The sequence below is a fragment of the Lithobates pipiens genome, unplaced genomic scaffold (assembly GCF_037356315.1).
Source record: "Lithobates pipiens isolate NorthernLeopardFrog02 unplaced genomic scaffold, aLitPip1_a1.2 Scaffold_18, whole genome shotgun sequence".
Taxonomy (NCBI): domain Eukaryota; kingdom Metazoa; phylum Chordata; class Amphibia; order Anura; family Ranidae; genus Lithobates; species Lithobates pipiens.
The window spans coordinates 618,973,312-618,997,494 of record NW_027507758.1 but is presented as its reverse complement, the minus strand read 5'-3'; the positions used below and the strand labels follow the sequence as shown (position 1 = coordinate 618,997,494).

Genomic DNA, 24,183 nt, shown 5'->3' with positions numbered 1-24,183 from the left:
GGATAAACTGGACCAAATCCGTCCTGTTTCCTCTGGACCCGGGGTCGAGGGCGGCTGCGGCGGACACTCCCCTACAGTGGGTCACCGAATTCAAGTATCTGGAGGTAGTGGTGGGCAGGGACCCGACACAGTACTTTGATCTTAACTTGAAACCGGCTCTCCTTCAGCTGAAGGCTAGATGTGCCTACTGGGGGAAGCTTCCCCTGAATCTGCTGGGTCGCATTAACCTGTTAAAAATGGTCTTCCTCCCTAGGTTCCTCTATTTTTTTAGGAACTCCCCCGTTTTGCTCCCACGAGCCTTTTTTGCGGAACTGGAGGGTTGTGTGGGCTCCTTTATTTGGGGAGGGTCTAATCCGAGGATTGCACGGTCCACTCTGTGTCTACCTGTGCGTTGTGGGGGGTTGGCTTTGCCCGACTTCAGGGTCTATTATTGGGCGGCGGTCCTTGTGTCGGTTCGGTGATGGTTTGCCCGATCTAGGGCGAACGCTGCGAACTGCGTTGAAGCGGCTGGGGTAGGTTCCTTGGAGGATCTCGCCGATTTAGTCTACAAGGGCCCGGGGGTTCGCCGGGGGCTTCCACTTCCAACTAGAACGACGCTCAGGGTGTGGGGGTTGGCCAGGAAACGGTTTATTAGGCCGGGGGTCTGGTCCCCCAGGCAGCCAATATGGGAGAACCCTGGCCTCCCACACTTTCGGACGGTCCCTGACTCGAGGGTATGGGTGAGATATGGGGTGCGGACGTTGGGTGATATCATCACGGGGGGTGCTCTGCGGACGTATGGGGAACTTGCCACTAAGTATAATTTGCCCGGGTGGATGTATTTCCGTTACCACCAACTGAGGCACGCGGCCAGGGCGCAGCTGCCAGCAAATGCGACCCTATCTATGGATCCGGTGGAGGACCTACTGTCTCTGGACCAGCTCTCCAAGCCTCTCTCGTCCCTGTACATTTTGCTACTCAGTGTGGATTCTCCCAAGATGGAGAAACTGTGGACAGCCTGGCGGAGGGATATTCCCTCCTTGGAGAGGGAGGATTGGGATGACTGTTTCCAAGATAGTCTTGGTCTGGTGATCTCTTCTAGAGATAAGGTGATACAGACTAAGTTTTTACATAGGGTTTATTACACTCCGCAGCGGTTGCACAGACTGTATCGACAGCGGGACCCTGCCTGTACCAGATGTGGAGCAGCAGAGGGAACGTTCTTCCACATGTTCTGGTGCTGCCCGATGGTGGCCGCCTTTTGGGCCGATGTGTTTGACACCATTGATGACCGGTTGGGCTTCTCTTTGCCCCGGTCTCCGGAGCTGGCTCTTCTTGGCATTCAGGACGAGGAACAGAGGCCGCGCTATTCCAGGCTCCTGATTGCCTTCTTGCTTTATTATGCCAAGAAGGCCATTCTCCTTCGCTGGACCTCTGCTTCCCCCCCGACGCTGACTCTGTGGGAGGACATTATTAATAAGGCCCTCCCGTTGTACAAAATGACATATATTAGTAGGAAGTGCCCTAGAAAGTTTGATGGCATATGGCTGCCATGGACGGGTGGAGACAGGGCAGGGATATAGATATAGGAATTCTCATCGTCGGGTCTGTAGGTCGGCCTTCTCCTCCCCCTCCCCTCCTCCTTCTCCCCCCCCCCCTTCTTTTCTTCTTTTTCTGTTTCCTTCTCTTGTCCCTCCCCCCCCCCCCCGTGCTCTTGCCCTTTCCTCCTCCGCCCTTTTCTTTTTTCTTTTTTCCGTGGTCTTACTTGTCTCTACATGCACCCCCCCCCCCCCCTCCCTCTGTGGGATTTGATGTAGGCATGATGGCTATCATACTGCATTATCTCTTATATGATCTCGGGTTAGCCACGGCCTTCGCAGGGTAATGTCGGGGACGGTTGTGGTACAACATATGTGTATTTTATGTGGGTTGTACTATCTCCTGATTCTCCTTTTTCTTTGTTGTGTGTTCTACACCACCTGTATTTTGTTTTAATTTGTATTCTTCTGATTTCTGAATTGCAACTTGTGTCTTTAATATCAATAAAGCGAACTTTATTCACCGTGAAAAAAAGGATGAGGTCAGACGTGTTCGCAAATAGCATGTGCAGAGCCTGCCAGGAAGTCGGCACTGCACTGCGCTAATCGCAGGCAGTGAGACATTTCCTGATCTCTGCTGCCGAGCATCGGGACAATGACTCACTGCCTGTGATCAGCGTTGCGTAGTGCCGACTTCCTGGCGGGCTCTGCACGTGCTGTTTGCGAACATGCCTGAGCTCAATCTTACAGTACATATACAGGGCTTTTTCCTCAGAGAATAGGTGTAGGAACACCCCCCCCCCTTTCTGAGTCACTTCTCGTCTCCACCCCCTACCCACCCCTGAGCAACATTCCTTGGTTTCATCCCCCACCCACCTCCCAGTACTGCCCCTTTTAGAAAATACAGAGCCAAGTATCATTTTGTGGTGCTAAGTAATTTGTATGGAATTTGTTAATGATAGCAAGAAAAGTAGTAAAATAGATCCCCCACAGCCAGCAGCAATAGACCACCCCCCCCTAGCAACAATAGATTTAATCAAAAACAATAGACCCCCCAGCAACAATTGACTCCCACAATAAAATACCACCCCAGCAGCAACAACAGATGTCATCAGCATCAATAGACTCTCCAGCAGCCAAGAACAACAGACCCCACCCCCCCCCCCCTTGTCAATAGTAGATCTCTTCCAGCAATAATTGACCCCCCGCAACAATAGATCCCCCACCGGCAACAATAGACCTCCAAGCAGCACTGGACCGCCACTCAAAAATAGATCTGCTCCAGCAACAATAGACTTCCCAGCAGCACTGGACCGCCACTCAAAAATAGATCCGCTCCAACAACAATAGATCGCTCAGCAGCCAGCATTAATAGGCCCTTCAGCCCACCCTAGCACCCCTTGCCATTGCACACAGTACATTCAGTGCTGCGTTCCTGCTGAAAAAAAGCCCTGCATATATGCACACAGCACAAGGCCATGTTCACGCTATGGGATGTTTCTCAGGGCTGCAGTTCCTAGGAGCTCCACAAAGTGGTGATCTCACTCCTACTCAGATAGGAAGTCTCTATGGAAGACAGGAAGTGATGTCAGGTGCAGACAGGAATTTCCGGGTGAGAGGTGAGTCGGGAGGAAGTAGAGAGAAGATATTGTTGGAAGTGGCAGTAGAGGAGGTAATAAGATCTTATTTTCTATTTACACCCAGTAACCCCCCGTCATGTCCGTCCTCTTTCTCCATAGTCACTGTGATGTCTTTTATCCACATTATTAGTCATATTTTTTATATATGTAATCACAGGGCACTACAGGGGCCGATACCATCCAGAGAGGCTGAGCCTTCAGTCCTGGAATTACTGTTTATTATCCTCCTTTATACTATAGTCCTATTATACAAGATTTGGACGTTCTTTGATACTCATGTCCACCATTGGGGGAAGCCCCTAGAGATGACAACATACAGCACTAAAAACACGAGTGTTGGTCAACCTTTTGAGACCTTATACATTGTAGTGTGACTTCAATCTTAGTGCTTATTATAGCTTTGGTAACTTTGCAAGCTACAACTTTTTAAAATACAAACATTAGAGGGAAGCCTCTCCCTACACATGTGCCAATTCCTACTGGGGGCAGCTCGACTATTAACCCCTTACATCCCCAGCCTAATATTGTACAACCAATACAGTCCAGATAATTCTCTGTCTGCAGAAAACCTGTATCGATCACATGACCACATCAATGAAGATGGAGGAGGACCAAAGTCACATGACTGAGAGGGTACTAAACCTCACCCTGGAGATCATCTACCTGCTGACCGGAGAGGTGAGGTGGATTCTGGGAGGTCACATGACATCACTCATTTCTATTAATAGAACATTGTTGACCTGACCGGAGAGGTGAGGAGGATTCAGGAATGTGACATATTACTGTTTTTGTTGAATCCAGTGTTTTCCTCCTGTGAAGTCTGGAGATCATATGACCATCACAGTGCCTCCATGTGACTCCATAAAACCTCAGAGACACAACAGGCAGAAGATTCTAGAAGTCACCAAGAAGATGATGGAGCTGCTGACAGGAGAGGTGAGCGGTGCCGGGAATTCTGGGACATTATCCAGTAACAGACAAGGGATGTGTCTGGATGGTGACTGTATCATTGTGTGTGTCAGGTTCCTATAAGGTGTCAGGATGTCACTGTCTATTTCTCCATGGAGGAGTGGGAGTATTTAGAAGGACACAAGGATCTCTACAAGGACGTCATGATGGACAATCAGCCGCCCCTCACATCACCAGGTAAGAGGAGACTTTATTGTAAAGGAGAGAGCAGTACGGAGGCTCCACCTAGATCCCCCATCATCTGATAAACACATAGAAACAATGTATTCAGTCAGTGTGTGTTTCCTACAGATGGATCCAGTAATGGGAACCCACCAGAGAGATGTCCCCGTCCTCTGTATTCCCGGGATTCCACACAGGAAGATCACACCATTCCCCACCATCATCAGGTAGATGAGGAACAATCACTGATATTATCATTAGGATCTGTACATTATCTGCATTGTTATAACTAATGTCATTTTTATTATATATTCAGAGTGGAAACCTGAGAGATTCTAAAGTTGAGGATAAATCAGAAGAAGAAGAAGAAGAAGAAGAGACATATGTGAGGGATGATCAGCAGTCTATGGAGGAGGATGGAATAACGGGGACATTTATAGAGGAGGACACTCCTACAGAGATCAGCACAGGTGGGTCATTAACACTAAATACATTCCTCCACCCATACTGGTCACATTGGTCCAGAGTAAAGCAAGGACTGGGTGATATCAGCCTACATTACCCTGGTCACTCTCCTAAGTGAGCTAAGTGTTTTCTTTCCTGTATTCCTCTCGGATAATCTTTTTTTCTCTCTGTGCTGCAGACAAAATGTATGTATCTATACTGGATTTATGTTGATTCTGGGTTTCAGTAAAATGGAAATGTTGATTTTCTTCACGTTCATTGCTCAACCTAGGCGTCTGGGGCATGAGTCTTAGGCGGCCTTCACCATGCCTGGGTCTAGTAAGATCTCTGACAGAACAATTCTCCCAGCATTACTTGCTCTGTTATTAGCTGGCTGTGCCGGGTGGAGGGATATGTCTGTATCGTCTCAGACCCAAGTCACTGAGTGCAGTCTCAGGAGATGGCAGACAGAAGTGTGGGATCTCTGCAAATTGTCTTAGTTAACCAGTTCCCTACTGGCCAATAGCCGATTGACAGCTGGGTGGTGGCTTTCCCATCCTGAATGGAAGTCATATGCTGTCCTTCAGGATGCGTGGCGATCTATGATGAGCTGTATCCCCAGGACACAGCCCATCCCTGATCAGGGTAAAGAGCCAATGAAATTGTCTTTTTACCCTGTGATTGGCTGTGTCCCCTAATAAAGAGAACCTGTCACACAGCCCGCCAGTGGATCTGTCAGGACAACTGCTTAATGCCAGTGGACCTGTCAGTGCAGCCTAATCAGTGTCACCCATCACAGAGCCAACATCACTTCCGCCCATTAGCAGTGCAGCCATTGCAGTCGTCATGTCCAAAAAATATTATACTTGTGAGGAGGCATATAAAATCCTTAGTATGTTGAATATTGAGAGCAGCCGGGAGCTCTCATCATCTGATTCTGATTCGGAATACAAGCCAGTAGAAAGTAGTGGATCAGGGACCAAATTGGTTGAGGAAAAAGGCCCTCCCAAAAGAATAAGAAGCTCAGCAGACCAAGCAACCACCAGCAGTGCCATACACCCCAGCGGCACCTACAACAAGGGTGGTAGACCCCAGGAAGGAAGGCTCAGTACCAACACTGAAATAATGCACCAAACCCAAAGAGTCAGGACCGAAAGCTATCTTCCTGATGCCCTTGCAAACCCATTATGGCTGCCTTCCAGCTCAGGGTCAGTTACAATTCACCGCACAGCCAGGTGTGCAGCCCTACACTCATAGTTACATAGTAGGTGATGTTGAAAAAAGACGCAAGTCCAACCTATGTGTGTGATTGTATGTCAGTATTACATTGTATATCCCTGTATGTTGCGGTCGTTCAGATGCTTATCTAATAGTTTCTTGAAACTATCGATGCTCCCCACGCTGAGACCACCACCTGTGGAAGGGAATTCCACATCCTTGCCGTTCTTACAGTAAAGAACCCTCTACGTAGTTTAAGGTTAAACCTCTTTTCTTCTAATTTTAATGAGTGGCCACGATTCTTGTTAAACTTCCTTCAGCGAAAAAGTTTTATCCCTATTGTGGGGTCACCAGTACGGTATTTGTATATTGAAATTATATCCCCTCTCAAGCGTCTCTTCTCCAGAGAGAATAAGTTCAGTGCTCACAACCTTTCCTCATAACTAACATCCTCCAGACCCTTTATCAGCTTTATTGCCCTTCTTTGTACTCGCTCCAGTACATCCTTCCTGAGGACTGGTGCCCAGAACTGGACAGCATACACCAGGTGCGGCCGGACCAGAGTCTTATAGAGCGGGAGAATTATCGTTTTATCTCTGGAATTAATCCCCTTTTTAATGCATGCCAATATTTGTTTGCTTTGTTAGCAGCAGCTTGGCACTGCATGCTATTGCTGAGCCTATCATCTACTAGGACCCCCAGGTCCTTTTCCATCCTAGATTCCCCCAGAGGTTCTCCCCCCAGTGTATAGATTGCATTCATATTTTTGCCGCCCAAATGCATTATTTTATATTTTTCTACATTAAACCTCATTTGCCATGTAGTTGCCCACCCCATTCATTTGTTCAGATCTTTTTGCAAGGTTTCCACATCCTGCGGAGAAGTTATTGCCCTGCTTAGCTTAGCATCATCCGCAAATACAGAGATTGAACAGTTTACCCCATCCTCCAGGTCGTTTATGAACAAATTAAATAGGATTGGTCCCAGCACAGAACCCTGGGGGACCCCACTACCCACCTCTGACCATTCCAAGTATTTCCCATTTATCACCACCCTCTGAACTTGCCCTTGTAGCCAGTTTTCAATCCATGTACTCACCCTATGGTCCATGCGTATCTGGAAGATCTGGATCTGGAAGAGGCACGCAAACCTTTGTTTTTTCCCATGGAAAAGAATGAACAGATGGTCAGACTGACGAAAAGGAGCTGTGGCTTCCAGATACTGTCTCAGAGCTTCTCCCACATCTAAAGGATGAACGCTGGAACTTTCAGTGGACCTGAACATCAGAAGAATAATCTCCTGGTTCTCATGAAAAACAGATGATACCTTGGGGTTTGAAGCCATCATTGGAATCAATACTACCCAATCAGGGAAGAATATTAAAAATGTCTCCTTGCATCCCAGCGAGCTAATTTTGGAGACACTTTTGGCCAATGTGATGGCCACCAAAAGGGCAACTTTTAGGGAAAGCTCCTTGATAGAGAAACATTCTGCGTGTTCTATCCCTCTTCCTGAGAGAGAATCAAGGACAAGCAGAAGATCCCATTTGGGGAATCTTGGTTTTCTTTGGGGTCATAACCTTATTGCTCCCCTGAAAAACTGACGAGCAAGAGGGTGTCTAGCCCAGGATATGCCAGTGAGGGCAGAAATTGCGGAAACTTGAACCCGCAGGGAGCTGACTGATAAGGAAAAATCCAGGCCTGATTGTAGGAATAGGTAGGGGGGAAAACACCGCGCTAAATTGGAATACAGGTGAAAAAAACAGCTGCTGACACTTCAAACAAACAAAGTCCAAAATTACAAACAAAATAATAGTGTAGCGCTAATTATATAGTGATATAAACACAAGAACGAAAATTCGTGTGTAAACAATCTTCAAATGCTAAGAAAACTAGAAATGTAGCCTTCTATCATGTGATTAAACCGTATATAAGAGGATAATATACTTGAAATGGGATATCTGAGTGAAAACAATCATATATAAACAACAAAGAATAAAGTCCTCTATCATGTGACTGATACACGTGAAGTGAGATGAGAGGTCTTCTTCAGGTGAAATAGACGTTTCACTAATCAGGTGTGGCAAGATGTGTCAACTTGTCTGGAGTAATCAAGAAAATAGATGGAATACTCTTACCAGATGCGGTGGACTCCCCAGTCTTAAGACAGTAGAGTCAGGAACGCTTAGGGTCTGCACATGCGACCAGATGGTAGATTGGAAGCAGTCCAACGGGATTCCCAGAAGGCTCCGAGTGATGAAACAACCGTGACCAGCGTCTCTTCAGGGGGATCCCTCAAGTTGTCTGGATCAAGTGTGGCCCATTTACATTCCAGACCCAAAATGTAAAGGGGGTTGACAAGGATGGTAGGAACAAAAGAAAAAAGAAAGCTCCAAATGGTGCAGGTCAAAAAAAGTTAACCATGAGGTATTTATTAAAAAGTCATAAAAAAGGACATAAATTATGACAAGTGATCACAAAACGGAAGCATCGATAAGAGCAATGTGGGGTGCTAGATGCAAGCCCGACGCGTTTCGACAAAGAGTGTCTTCAACAGGGGCATAGTAGAACCCACCACATTGCTATCAAATTTATATAAAGTTTTCCAAGCCAGACCCGCCTGTAAAGGGGCGGGGTCTGTAATCAAAGACAAGATGTGTGGGGGAGTGGCGAGCAAATGGTAACGAGCCTGTGGGCGGACAAGCACAAAAACAGCCGTCAGTCTGCTAAGCCAATCAACCGCACATATGTCTGTCAAAACATCACAAAATTATACACGTTTGTAAACAATCCATATAGACCATTTAGTGAAATTATGCATACAAATACACATCTTTGGAGAGGACCTTTATATTAATGAATCTCATATAGGCGCTAGTATCAAAAAATATATATATCTATGCCAGTGAAATAATTTTTACTATGAATTCATTAGACTTACATCATTCTTATTGAAAATGTATAGTTAATTACTTGTTACATTTTACCTGCGCATTGAATAAAGTAGGCAGGGAGCCCCATCTAATGTGGACAAGGGATGGTGTATAGCTCCTCGTACAAAGTAGGGGGAAAACAGTCAATCCATCCAGATGGCCACCCCCGTCAGACGACGGGCACCTGTCCACATAGGGGGATCTGCATGCACAGCGCAGGTACTTGTCTCCATCCTGCCCGGTAAGTAACGCCGGTACATTGTTGATGGGTTGCCATGGTGACCGCCCGTGAGTCAGGCTGATCCCGTGGTCAGCATCGGGTCACCTGACACACTGACGTCATGACGTCATTACGTCCGTATTGTATCAACCTATACCATGTCCCGCATGGTCTAGGTGATACACAAAAGGCGTCCCGTTGTACGCCAGGACACTCGCGGCGTGCACGCGGCACGCCGACGCCAGCCCTTCCCATCACAAGGATGGGGGAGCAGGCGGAGCGGACATGCTGCGCTGCGGGTCATGTGACACGCCAGCGCCAGCTCCTCCCATTATGGAAATATGGGAGCCGGCGCAGCGTGCACGTCACCGCAACAACAGGAAGCCTGTACGGAAAGGGGGCGTGACATACGTCCCCCATGTCTATTCAGGCGCAGTGTGTATGACACACCTACGTAAACCAGGACGGAGCACAAAGGGGGTGTGAACATAGCCCGTGTCCCCATGTATTAATTCCGAGAACAGAAAAGGGAAAATGGATAATGAACCAATATTTTGTGCATTTAGTGCATGGTACATATATAGATTATCTCTCTATGGTGTGTATTGTACCAGGCTCTGATGAGTGTTGGCCAAGTAGACTCCCAAGGACAGGACCCACATGAAGATTTTGGTGTGGAGAGCCTATTCATTGTTGTATAGACATACTCTTGAAAGAAAGTCTTCCTAAACATTCTGCACTCAGGGGATATAGACAGCTGTTAAGTTGGATAGGTTCACCTGAGCCTGGGTCATGATAGGCTCTACTTCCTTCAACAGGGAGAGACTGTGGGTACCTCCCTGTCTCTTTTACGTATGAGACTGCTGTGGTGTTGTCTAATATTATGAGAACTGAGGCTCCCGCCGTTAAGTGGTGAAAGGCTTGCAAAGGGCAGAACGCTGCCGGGAGTTCCAGAACATCCGAGACTATCCTGTGGGACAGAAAACTCAATTTGCCGTGGCCTACTTCCATTAGGCAATTAGCGCCCCAGCCCCTGTTTCTGGCTCTCCTGCATGGATGAGGTTACCCATATTAAATCATCTTGGAACCCTGGGTTCCATTGCTGGAGGAAGCCCTTCTGGAAGTGCCGCATTTTCCACTGTGCCCATTTAACCATAGGCGTTGTGGCTACCATGGTGCCAATCTGCTTCAAGCACAGTGAGGCCTGGAGGTGAGAGGAGAATATTGCTAGACGTACTTTGTCCTGGATCACCGGTATTTTCTCCAGGGGCAAGGAGATTGTGCTTCTAAGGAATATCGGGGACTGTGCAGGTTCTAGGTGGCTCTTCTCCCTGTTCAATAGCCAGCCGAACTCGAGAAGAGTGGAGATAACCTGAGTTCTGTGAACTAACAGCTGCTCCCTGTCCCGAGATAGTAACAGCAGGTCGTCCAAATAATGATGCAGATGAATACCTCTGACCCTGATCAGAGCCACGACAGCCAATAAGAGTTTTGAAAAGAGACAAGGTGATTTCGCAAGCCCAAACGGGAGACAGGTAAACTGAAGGTGGACTTGATCTACAGCAAAGCGAAGAAATCTCTAGAACTCTTCTGCTATCTGGACATGGAAGTAGGCGTCCTTCAGATCTATGGACACGAGCCAGACACCTGGCTGAGCTGCCTGACAGATTGTGAATAGTGTCTCCATTTTGAATTTCTCTTTCTTGATTAAATAATTCAAGTGGGTCAGATCTATGACTGGTCTCCAGGAGCCTCAATGTATCGGGAAGGCATTAGTAATATGGGAGTTTACTGTAATTCTTTCTACAGGGTTAGTATAGAGGAAACATGTCCAATACAGAGGCCAAAGCCATAAATTTGCAGTATACGAAAAGATAGGGCCATTCAACACAATCAAAGGCCTTACGGGTGTCCAAAGAAACAATAACACTCGTAAAGGGCAGAATTCCCAGGGTGTACCTAAAGGTGTGCAAAGCAAATGACTTGTAGATAAAATAATGATCCAACACCACAGCAAACCAAGCCTCTTACCCTCGGAGGTGGACCACTAGATTATAGGTGGTCTAAAGTGCTCAAAAGATCATCAGCAGTAATCTTGTTCACCATGGACCACACAAGCATGAATGAAATCCTGTTGTCCCCTCTGAGAGCGTCTCTCCTCAGGTTTATGTGCCAGAACAAGACAGAGTGGTGTCCAGGTGTACGTCATCATGTATACAGGCTCCATTTGATGAATTTCGTCATACAAGATGCCATCAGGGGTGTGGCTAATGGAGAACACCATTCATCCCTAATTGTGTTCCAAGCCTCGTATTGACTGTCCACTGGGAATGAAAATGTCGCCGTTCCCAGAAGTCCAACGGCTCCAATGACACCGGACCCGGAACTGACATAATATTGAAGCTAAAGACCGGACGGAGCCATTGGACTTCCGGCAGTCAATACGAGGCTTAGAACACAATTAGGGTTGGGGCGGTCACTTCTAGCCCTTACCATATATATACGTGCGGCAATGGCCATTAGTCATGCCTCTGATGTCGTCCTTTATGCATGTGTGGACCGTTGCCATCTTGCTGGTTGGAAGCCACTAGAGTTTTTATATGATATGCTTGTTTAACACTGCTAATATGTTAGTATTACTGATAAATTGTTAACCACTTACAGACCACCCACCGCATATATACAGGTACGTGATTTTGTGCACGCTGCGTAGGGGGCACGCCAAAGTGCCACTCCTGCTGTGATTGCATTGTTCTGTGGAGAGATGGAGCAGTAGTGTGCCTATGTAAACAAGGCAAACCGCTGATTTGTCAGTGAGCAAAGGAGAGATCTTGTGTTTCAGCTAAGCTAACACACAATCTCACATTTCCTCCAGTGTATCCACTCCCCCCATAGTTAGAAAACACCTCCTAGGCACACACTTGATTGCCCCTGGTGTTACTTCTTCCCTGCCAGTGTTATTTATACTGTGGTCAGTGCATTTTTTTTAGCACTGATCAAAGTATTGGTGTCACTTATGCCGTGTACACACGATCAGACTATACGGCGGACTTAGTCCAGCGGACAAACCGCCAGACTTTGTAGCGGAGGTCCGCCGGACTTTCTGAACGAACGGGCCTGCCCACACACAACCGGACTTTTGAAATGAACGGACTTGCCCACACACGGAGAAAAGTCTGTTCATTTTGAACGTGATTCCAGGTGGCTGAGACTAGCGAAGGAAGTCAATGTCGCCGCCTTCATCTGCGAGATTGACACCTCGCTGGCCCCATCACCTGGTATGGACTTAAAGAGGAAGCCCTACACCGAAAAAATGGTGTGGGCCCCCCCCCCCCAAAGTCCATATCAGACCCTTATACGAGCACGTAGCCTGGCCAGTCAGGAAAGGGGGTGGGGACGAGCGAGCTCCCCCCTCCTGAGCCGTACCAGGCCGCGTGCCCTCAACATGGGGGGGTGCTTTGGGGAAGGGGAGCCCTGCAGCCCCCCCCCACCCCAAAGCACCTGTCCCCATGTTGATGAGGACAAGGACCTCTTCCCGACAACCCTGGCTGTTGGTTGTCGGGGTCTGCGGGCGGGGGGCTTATCAGAATCCGGGAGCCCCCTTTAATGAGGGGACCCCCAGATCCCGGCCCCCCACCCTATTAATGGACTCATTTGGGCTGCATTTTCTTTTGAAATCCTTTGTGATTGTTACCCGCAATATATGCTAGCTACTGTCCTTTTTCTCTAAAACCCAAACACAGTGAAGTTTTAATTATATATAATTGTTTAAATGGAGCACACCATTCAGCCGGAAAGCCATAGAGGCCTGGAGTTTTGTGAGCAGGTAGTTGCAAAAAAGTAAGGTCAGTCTCAACAGAAAGAGGAGCATCCAATTCCCCACGTCTACAAGAAGAGAGGGATACCTGAGCTAAATACTCACTCATATAAATGTTTATCAGAGTATTGAATCGTGGTAGCATAAAGTTCAGTATAAAAAGACAAGAAAGCATCAAGAACCTTGTGAAGGGCAGTGCCAATCCACCTAGTAGGTAGCTAAATACAGGGAATATAAGTGGGAACTGTGACGAAACGTCCCTACACTCCGCTTGAGTGCTTTCGTCATATACCACTTCCTCACAGTCTGAATATAGATATCAGATATTTCAACCACTCCCAAGCACAAAACAAGACTAGACTTGTTTAGCTGCTGACATGGACTCTTTATTAGAACCAGAATACAGTCTTTTTATACAGTAGAAGAGGAAGTCCCCTCCTCCTGCTCATATTACACTAACAATACACCTGTAACAAATTAACATGAGCTAATTAACTAATCTCTTTAAGCAGCCGATGTGACTCTGTGCCCATCAGGATTTCACTACAGGTCAGACTTGTTGTCACCGAGCTTCACGCAATAGATTATACGTTATCATAAGTACAACTACAGGACATTTTCTCACAATAGCAGGAGCTCCTCTAGGAGTCGGCCCATCTCCTACATTGTACAGAGGACAATGTGATCAGCTCCCTCCATTAACATGTTGAGTTCAGAATCAACAACCAAGAATAGTCTTTGGGCATATACAGGGTTCCCAGAGTCTGTGTGTCTTGGGGCACATGGACCTGAATCTAAAATAACACCACCTCAAGGGTACCCAGGCATACAGCTCACAAAAAGCACCATTCCCCCAAATGCCAGGGCCCATAATGGCAAGGCAATAGGCTAGCATTCAGTCCTCTCCAAAAGCCTCTGTTCCGGCTAGGTCTGTCACAGGGACGAATTCAGGCCTAGCTAAGTGAGCATGTAAACGGACAACTTTGTTACTATGTGCAAAAGTTTTTTTGGATAGCATAAAAAATCTTTTTAGATGGTCCAATAACAAGAGCTCATACTTCTCTGCATTTTATACAGCCATGCCTCATGTTTGCAAGTCAGCGTTAGCAACATAATCACTTTCCGGTTGTAGCATAGCAGTTTCTAATTAATCGGTAGTAATAATCTTTGTATTTCTATTTTAGTAGATGGACGGGAGATGAGGAAAACCTCGGAGGATTGTCTCACTTTGTCTCCAGACTGTAAAGTAGAAGATGAGGACATCACACAGTATAGTCCAGGAGAAAACCCGACTACCTCAAATGTCCATCCGGCACCACACAGTGTAGATGGACCATCGTATTCCTCTTATCCTGAGGAACCTCAGACTGTGAGGGATGTTGCAGTCCTTCCAACAGATATGAGGTTTCCCTGTACTGAGTGCGGGAGGGGATTCCAATTTAAATCCCAACTTAATTTGCATGAAAGATCTCACACAGGGGAAAAGCCATATTCCTGTCCTGAGTGCGGGAAATGTTTTTCACATAAGTCCCATCTTTACAGACATCAGAGAACTCATATAGAGGAGAAGCCATTTTCCTGCCCTGAGTGCAGGAAATGTTTTGTAAATAAATCAGATCTTGTCACACATCAGAAGTCTCACATGGGGCAGAAGCCGTATTCCTGTTCTGAGTGCTGGAAATCTTTTTTACAAAAATCTGCACTTGTCCTACATCAGAGAACTCACACAGGGGAGAAGCCATTTTCCTGTCCTGAGTGTGGAAAGTGTTTTTCAGATAAGTCCAGTCTTAATCATCATCGGAAATTGCACACAGGCGAGAAACGTTATTCCTGTAATGAGTGTGGGAAATGTTTTACAAAGAAGTACCATTTGCGTAATCATCAGAGATCACACACAGGTGAGAAGCCGTATTCCTGTTCTGAGTGCTGGAAATCTTTTGCACACAAATTTGAACTTGTCAAACACCAGAGATCTCACACGGGGGAGAAGCCGTATTCCTGCCCTGAGTGTGGAAAATGTTTTTCAGATAAGTCCAATCTTTCTCATCATCGGAGATTGCACACACCTGAGAAACTTTATTCTTGTAATGAGTGTGGGAAATGCTTTACACAGAAGTCCAATTTTCATAATCATCAGAGATCACACACAGGTGAGAAACCGTATTCCTGTTCTGAGTGTGGGAAATGTTTTGCACTAAAATCCGTACTTGTCTCACATCAGATGATGCACACAAATGAAAAGCCATATTCCTGTCCTGAGTGCGGGAAATGTTTTTCACGGAAGACCAATCTTTACAGACATCAGAGATCTCACAAGGGGGAAAAACCGTATTCCTGTCCTGAGTGCGGAAAATGTTTTTCAGATAAGTCTAGACTTAATCATCATCAGAGATTGCACACAGGTAAAAATCTATATCCCTGTTCTGAGTGTGGGAAATGTTTTATACGAAAACCAGAACTCGTCATACATCAGAGGTCTCACACGAAGGAAAAGCCGTATTCCTGTCCTGAGTGCGGAAAATGTTTTTCACAGTTGTGCCATCTTTCCAGACATAAGAAATCTCACACGGGGGAAAAACCCTACTCTTGTCCTGAGTGCAGAAAATGTTTTGCAGAAAGGTGCCATCTTCGTAATCATCAGAGATTGCACACCGGGGAGAAGCCGTATTCCTGTTTTGAATGCGGGAAATGTTTTGCGCAACAATCAGTACTTATCTCACATGAGAGGTGTCACACGGGGGAAAAGCCTTATCCCTGTCCTGAGTGCGGAAAATGTTTTTCACAGAAGTCCCATCTTTCCAAACATCAGAGATCTCACATGAGGAAGAAGTTACTTTCCTGTCCTAAATGAGGAAAATGTTACTTCTGTAAATCAGGGATCCCGCACAACCCTTGAGGTGTATTAGTGACTTGAGTGCGGGAAATGTCTTCTATATGAATGTTGCTGGACATCACAGCTCTCATGTGGGGAAGAAGCACACCCTGATATACACCTCAGATATACTCCATGGCTGATCTTCATCATGTAAGAAACAGTTCATAAGGAGATCAGAGATCACCAAAGACATGGATAACGTGTTAGCAGTAGCAAAATAAAAATGAAGTCATATTGAGTTAAACAAATGTAAGCAGTATTCGCTCAGCTTTGACAAATTTTGTCATTTTTTATTTCATACAGTGATTTCCTATGATCTTTGGCTCTATCTGTGGCTATAATGTGGTATTTCTTTATTTTTCCTGATGGAGGTTTTTCAGGAAAAATATCTCATTATGACTACGAGATGGAGCTGACCATCATAGAAAAGCACTGTGTTAATTAAAGAGGAAGTCCGCCGGGAGTCCGCGTTTTTTTTTTTTTTTAAAAGCCAGCAGCTACAAATACTGCAGCTGCTCACTTTTAAAATAGTGACACTTACCTGTCCAGCGCGCCCGCGATGTCGGCACCCGAAGCCGATCTCTCGATCGTCTCTCGGGTGCTGCCGCCGCCATCTTGGGTATGGGAATCAGGAAGTGGAGCCTTTCGGCTTCATTTCCCGGTTCCCTATTGCGCGAGTCGCGCTGCGCAATAAGGATGGACCCGCTGCCTCTGGGATCTGTGTGTTTCCCAGCAGGCAGCGGGGGACTTTCGGAAAGGGGTGTAATCTACGCCCCTTTCCGCAGAGAGCTATCCCGGAAGTGGGTGCAGATACCTGTACTGTACAGGTACCTGCACGCCCCTCCCCCCTGAAAGGTGCCAATTGTGGCGCCGGAGGGGGGGGGGGGGGGATTACAATGAGTGGAAGGTCCACTTTAGGGTGGACCTCCGCTTTAAGCGCTAGAATTCATCACGGCTGGACAATGCTTTTCAAATCATCGAAAAAAAAATTCTATTTATCGCCCCATTAGTTCACTATGTCAGGCATGGTTTTATACTAATAACTGAGATCATATTCATATGGACAGAACCCTCACTTTACTCCCCCAGCTGTGGATAGTGGCTGTTACGGTTAGCCCTGAACTTGTTTAAGATTGTGGTTCTCTGATGCAAGGGTGTTAGTATGCTTTGTTCCACTGTAAACTCTTCTGGAAGCATACATTTGGTTTTTTGACTTTTGGATGGAGATGCTCCCCCAGAAAGATATGTTGGTGGTTCATGTGGATCTGTAAACTGAGCAGCTGGAGCTGATGGTGGACACAAGATTTATGGCTCGTCCACAGAGGTTGCTTTGCTCTGGTGAATGTGGATGGAGCTGAGTGGATGTACTTAGTATGTGCCAATTGTAAAAGACCAATGGTGCTGTGTCACTGTAGTGAACCTCTAGGGGACTTGCTGCCAAACACCTTGGTGCCTACTTCTTATGTTGTGGACTGGCTTACCAGTTACTGCATGTAAGTGGCAGAGCTATTTCAACAAGGTGGAGCACACAATGGAGAAGCCAGAAACAGCTGTGGTTCCAGTGTCCTGTACAGCAGAGCAGCCAGAATATGTCAGGGGCCCAGGTGAGTCTTCTGGGGAGGAGGAGGAGGAGTCAGACCCTGGGTCCCCAAAGTTCACCAAGTAAGTGAGTGATGATGATGTGACTAGGATTTGCCCAAGGAGTCCCGGGGGTTCCTGGGGGGGACAAGAAGGTAAAAGCTACAGGGCCTATCCTGGGTAATAACCTTGAGGAAGCAGGACAGCGAGCAGACAGCCCGCAAGTACTTGACGCAGAGGGGCTGCATTTAGAGCAACTGTATTCTGAATGGAAGGATGAAGCAATCCCAACCTGCACTCTCGTACAGGCCTTCACTGAGGATGAGGCTTTCTCAGAGTGCCTAAGGAAGGCTGAAAATCTTTATATCCCTCTGGGAAAGTGAGACAAGCTACCAAGGTTCTCTAGGCTCCAGAAAATCATGCAAAAATGGGTAGGCCTGGAGTACGAATATGACTACCCCAACATGCCAGTGAAGATGTACAAGACTGAGGAAAAGGGCTGATGTAACAAGCAAATCTAAAAAAATTTGAGTGTTCTCAAGCCTTACAGCAATTCTAGCTCCACCAAGTCCTGGCAAAGATTTCTAGATATAAAGAATAGCTGGAGCCTAGGGAGATTTATTCACAAGGACAGGGTGGTTATCCAGAAGGTTTACCAGAAAGCCCTGATGAGGGCAATTAATACCTGGGGTGCTGATAGATGCATGGTTCAAGTACCTGACCATGAATTTCACACATGAAGCTGGGTATAACATATGCCCAAGGCAGGGTGCAACTTGGCTTCCAGTTAAGGATGAGCCACATGGTGCTATAGCTTGGATTTCGAAGAGGAGTATCTCCCTCAGCTATTCACGGTCATGATGAACATTTGTACCTTTTCCAACAGTTGCATAAAATTTGTATTCTTTTCAGTGACTTCAGTGTGCTGAATTTTGGACTTTGAGTCTCATAAAACCAGAACCCGCATGTACAGAGAGACTCCATGTAATTATTGTTGTGACCTGGATAACTCCCTGGTTAAGGAATTCTTGCTGCAGAATGCAAAATATAATCATGTTTAGTTAGGGTTAGTTAGATAGGATGCATCTCATTGCTTTATTCCAGAGACCTGGACGTTTGACTACTGGGCAAGATCATGGTTTGTGTAAAATTACTTTATTGACATGCATTTTTAGTGAGCGTGCAGGGCTTGTTTCACTGGTCTTATGGTACTAGTTAAGTAGGATTACTGATATAGAGATGGAGGGTCATCCTACCAGGGATGATGCTTCATCCACTGACCCTGTCTTTTGTTGAGCACTTGTGAAATTCTTTATTCATTAAGGAATGTAATGTAATGCAATTTATTCATATGGAAGGTGCATCCCACTTACAAGGGGCAAAATGGTCAAATTAATTACTGTTAAGCTGTTGATTTTACCATTTTGCCCTTGTAATTGGGATACTCCTGGTCAAGTTCTACAGCAATAAACCTCAAAAAGACATCCCCTAGACTGTTTTCTAAAATGGTGTGCCCCTGCACTGAATAGGAAATCAAGTGGCCCCTTTTGGGGTAAGTGCTACATGGCAGATAAATATATAGCTCTCCTAGCAATATTACCGAGCTATAGTTAGGAGGAGCTCTAATGTTTACAGTGTGACTGCAGGAGAGTGTATCCATCCAATTCACACTAACTCACTGCCAGAGCTGTTTTTGCAACTTTTCCCACACACGTTAAAATGCACATTTTGGGCCTGAGGATTCGTTAAAAACCCCCAAAAAAATATTTTATGACTGCAGAGGCCCTGGAGTATAAAATGGCGGTAATTTTTAAGGTGTTACTTGTACACAAATTTCACCTTAAAGCGGGATTCCGCTGACCTATCGTTTTTTTGTTTTTTCCTGTGTCATTGTAATTCGTTTCTCATGTAATTCTAGTACTCACTACTTGTAGTTTTATTCTCCCCGGCTTGCCGATTTCTTGCGCAAATGTAAGTTATAAAACTTCCTCCCGGCTGTTTCCATTTTGCTTTTGGTCATTTGAAGCCCACAAGCATTTAGTTCCCGGGATGCGGTGAATGCTGTGCTCCCAGCATTCACCGCTCGATCCTGCGCATGCTCATTGACACCAGCGAGCAGCGCCGTAAAATTTCGGGTTGCCATCACAACGGGCGGCGGCGGCGGCGTCGGAAGTTCCCGCCCTATTGTGATGGCAACCAAATAAATACTTGCCTGCCCACTTCTAAAATGGCTTTTTCGGACACGCCCTCGTCACGTGACCGGCGTCTTGGTTTCCGAAATCTCACGAGATTTCGGCATGACGCCGTTCCCCACTGATTCCTGGGAAGACTAACAAAGCTCCCAGGGGGCTTTGCGAGGCCGGGGGAAAGGCGATAAACACACCTACTCCCACAGGAGGAGAGCCCGGAAGTCAGGAAACTAATTACTACTAAAAGGTAATTACGGCATTATTATTTTTTTTAAAGGTCATTTGAGCATCTATGGTCCCAAGGGAATTAAATTATATCAACTTGAAAAATTGAGTACAAGACCGCTTTAACATCCTCATTTACTTTCTACTTTTTCACCATTTTCTCATCAACATGGGGACAAGATGTTTTGCCCGGGGGCAATCTGCATGTTTAAGGCATGTTTCCTGATATCGTTCAGGAGGAAGGGACTACATGCTGGTCTCCCCCTTCATTTGGTCTACCAGGGTGCCTTTCCAGGGTGAATCCCCTCTGCAAAACACCTTGTTCCCATGTTGATGAGTAGGGATTATTTTCCACAAAGCTGACAGGTGGTTGTGTGGTTCTGAGGGCAGGGGTCTTATTGGAACCTGGAAGCTCCTTTTAATTATGAGGCCCCCAGATGCTGCCCCCTACGTAAATAAGTAGGAGGTACATAGTACCCAAACGTATCACTAGCTGAATAACGGCTCCCTGAGCTATCATCCGATAAACAATGAAAGAGCTGGGATAGTGGTGACATCATTGCCCAAATATGTTCAGTAACCATATTTTGGAATTGATTTTAATGCTATCTTCTCCCCATTGCTTATGTGGCAAAAATTCCTGGTGACATCAGTGGCCCCTAGGGACATGACTGGGAAAGCACCCACTGCTTCATTAGAAACGAGTGACCGCTAGAACCTGTTATATATATATAAGTGATAGAAATATAGCTTTTATGTCTGATTGTGCAAACAGAAGGGTGGCACAGATAATGTTTGGTTCGAACAATCAACCTTTTCCTAAACTGTAAAAATTTAACACGGAGCTTATTTCTAGTGATCAGTGTAGTGGTCCCTTACATTGGTGATGAATAGACATGAGCCGAGTGACCCCCAGCTCCATCCGCGGCATAACTTTCATACATCGCAAAAGTTCAGAACTGAATAACGAAGCCCATTGAAGTCTATGGGACCTGAATTGGAAAAATCAAAAGTGCCCATTTTGAAGGCTTATATGCAAGTAATTTAGCATATAAAGGGTATGGTGGTCCGTGTACTGCACTGGGGGACATTTATCAATGAAAACAAAGTTTGTAGAAAACATCACTTTCAAATAAGCAGTGATTTACTGATGCTCAATGTGAAACCATAAAAAAGAAAATTAATTTAAATATAGCGGGGGGGGGGGGGGGTCTGAATTAATCTTAGTGGCACATCTGTACCATGTATATAAACCTGCTGCAACAAAAATGACATTTGTAAAGCTAAAAAAAAAAAAAAATTTCCCTGCAAGCTTTTTTTATTTTGTAAAAACTGGCATGGGGAGCCAGTCTGTATGACAAGGCCACAATGTAGTGCATTGGGAACAAGATAGAGATTTTTGGATACATTCTGGTGTCTCTTTCGCAGACTTTGGACAGAAGTAACAAGTGCTGAAAAATTGACCTGTGGGTGTCGGTGGTGCCTGCACACCGTATTGCTATGGAGGTACTCTTGATGAAAGCAAGAATTGGCCTTGCTGTCAAAAATTTAGATGATATGCACCTGTCAAACTCGTCCAGAAAAATTGGTCCTTGGGTGTTAATTGTGCCCATGAAACCAACACCAAACATTTCTTCCAGATTAAATCAAAACCCACAAAGCCTAGGCAGCCTTTCATTCTTTCAGGTGATTCCAGATACAGAAAGCACTTAATCAGTGACACCAGCACCAGGGGCTTCATAGCTGCTGCTAATCCAATCAGGGGCGTAACTATAGGGGGTGCACCAGTCGCGACCGCAACTGGGCCCTGTGCTGCAGGGGGCCGATGCAGCCCCCTCTACATATGGCCAGCAGCAGCATAGGCAGCTAGGAGTACCAGTGCACCATGCACACGGGTGGCTGGAGGTGGAGGGTGACTAGCAGAGCTCCATGCTCAACTTTCGCACTGGCTGCTCTTTAGTTGTGCATTCCCCGCATGACCTGTGTCCTCAGCCGGCTCCTCAGAGTACCCCTCTCCTGCTCCATGCACTGCCGCTCAGTCCGATGTCTGTTCTCCCCAGCCAGAGTCCCGCCCCCCACCAAGTCCGGTCCACACTGCACTGCATACTTCTCCCGGGTAAATAAACTTTAAGCACCCAGATGCAGTGCAGCCCTATGAGAGCCCCCCGGAGGACACTGCAGGCTTGTCTGCCAGCCCCCCTCCTCCCCCGTCATACACAGATGATGAAAAGTCTTTCTGGGAGATATGCTGATCACCCGTCCAGCACACTGGATGGATCCCAGGCCAACATGGATGAGTGCGCAGCCTGCAGCTTGGTCATGGTGAGTGAGAGGACCCCATCCCCCACACACCATTACATACCCCCTCCATCTCCCCCTGGGGACAGGGACCCCCATCTCTCCTGGGGACAGGGGCCCCTTCTCACCTGGGGGCAGTAACTTCATCTGCCCTGGAGAAAAGGACCTCATCTCTTCTGGTGACGGGGACCCCATCCTGCCTAGGGACAGTCCCCCAATGGGGCACCTAAAAATAAAAAATAAATAATAAAAAAAAACTGCTGATGCCAGTGGTGGAACTACAGGGCTCACAAAGGTCATACCTGTGACCACGCCCTGGAGTTCCACCGCGGGACTCGGAGGGAAGGGCCCTAGCTTGGGTTCAGGGGGGCCCTTCATGGTTTCTTGCATCGGGGCCCTGAAGGTTCTAGTTACGCCACTGAATCCAATCCAATTAATTTTTATAAATATTAGCTGGTCCATGGAGTCTGTGGACAGACGCGCTCTCTTATTTGTCACAAAACCTCTGGCAGCACTGACTACCCATTCAGAAAGTACATTGGATGCATGGCAACCCAGCAGCTCAATTGCATCCTGGGCCTGCATCATGACCCAGTAACCCAGTGGATCATCACCTGGAAAGCTCCCCATGTATGTTTTTTGCCCCTAGATAAGCTCCCACTGTTAGGGTTAATTCTGTGTCTAGGGGGGTCCCTTCAACCTCTCAGACCTTAGATCCAATGTATTGTATAAATTCAGAGCGCTCTGGAATCAATTCTCAAAGGACAAATAAATTCACACACACACCATGGCGTCCTTCGAGAACTAATTGTATTGGGATATTACAAAGCAAATAATATAGGGTATTTTACGTCATACAGAATAAGACATGCGCAGTAGACATCAAGACGATTACAGCTGGTCAAGACAAAAACGCTATTGTTCTTTGTTCTAAGCTAGCTGAATTAATATAAGAAAAGATACATAATTCCTTCTGTAGCTAAAAAGATGCTGAGAAACAGTGTGAAGGTTATAGATAAGTGTGTGAGAACACACGGGTTAGAAGAATCTCATGTTGAGACAGTTATCTGAGAAGTTAAAGGGGTGTTCAAACTGTACATATTGTGAAATGGAAGTTTGTGAATATTAAGATGGCTGACAGAAACAAGATGGATGCTTAGCATAACCTTTCACCCACCATATGATGCAGATGCTGCCAATGGGATGTGGAAGCTGCCCTGGGCACCGAGGACTAAAAAAAATTTGAAATGCATTACTGAGGTGGCCCCCTTCTCCACTGCTCCTCTCTAACAGAAGCCTCAAAACTGTTTTTCATAAGACTGTAACCTACCAGAGTGTGGAAAGGCATTACATAAACTCCTATTTAAGTTGTCCTCCTGAGATTTCATCTTTCGCTCCCTCTGTGGGGACAGGGTGAGTTCTGTGACATTCCCCTTGTAACAGTGATCAAGCTTCTCCTTGATGTCACGTATATTCGGGTCCTTTCGAAGGCTTTGAAGAATGCAGAGGCATAAGAAGCAGACTCCTTGGGGCTTACAGTATCTGCAACTGCCTCCTCCCAGCCACGTACTACTCCCAAGATTTCTGGGGATGGAAAACCATCTGGTAAGGTTTGACGTATGTCTTCCTCTGCTTCAATGCCTCCAAAACTGCCAGAACCCTCCTCCTCCTCCCTCTCCTCTTGTGTGTTCTGTGGCGTGGCAAGAATGGTGTCTGCATAAAGCAGGCCTTGAGAGGAAAGGAAGTCCTCCTCTTCCTCCCACTGCTCTGCCTCCAGTGCCCAGTACATAATGCCACGCAGAGTCTGCTCCAGCAGGAACACAACAGGGATCGTGTCACTGATGCATGCATTGTCACGGCTTACCATCCTTGTAAAAAAAAATATGGCATGGAGTCCCCTGGACAGGAAAGGGGGGCAAGCGAGTGTCCCCCAGAACCATACCAGACCACATGTCCTAAACATGGATGTTTTTTTTTTGGAGCGGCTCGGCCGCCCCACTCCAAAGCACCTTGTCAACAGTGGTTGTGGGGGTCTGCGGGCAGGGGGCTCATCGGAACCTGGAAGCCCCATCAACATGGGGACAAGCACCCACCTGCCC

The 24,183-nt window shown here is 46.5% G+C and overlaps 1 protein-coding gene across 1 annotated transcript in view; it reads left to right on the top strand.

Annotated features, from left to right (window-relative positions):
• Positions 1-2,810: 2,810 nt before the first annotated feature.
• LOC143986847 (uncharacterized) overlaps positions 2,811-24,183 on the top strand; it is a 60,047-nt gene continuing 38,674 nt past the window's right edge. The window contains 8 exon segments of the mRNA XM_077485256.1: positions 2,811-3,189; positions 3,722-3,835; positions 3,959-4,093; positions 4,180-4,303; positions 4,418-4,515; positions 4,605-4,758; positions 14,104-15,740; positions 15,742-15,786. Of these exon segments, the coding sequence (XP_077341382.1) occupies positions 2,977-3,189; positions 3,722-3,835; positions 3,959-4,093; positions 4,180-4,303; positions 4,418-4,515; positions 4,605-4,758; positions 14,104-15,740; positions 15,742-15,786 (2,520 nt within the window). The 5' untranslated portion in view covers positions 2,811-2,976.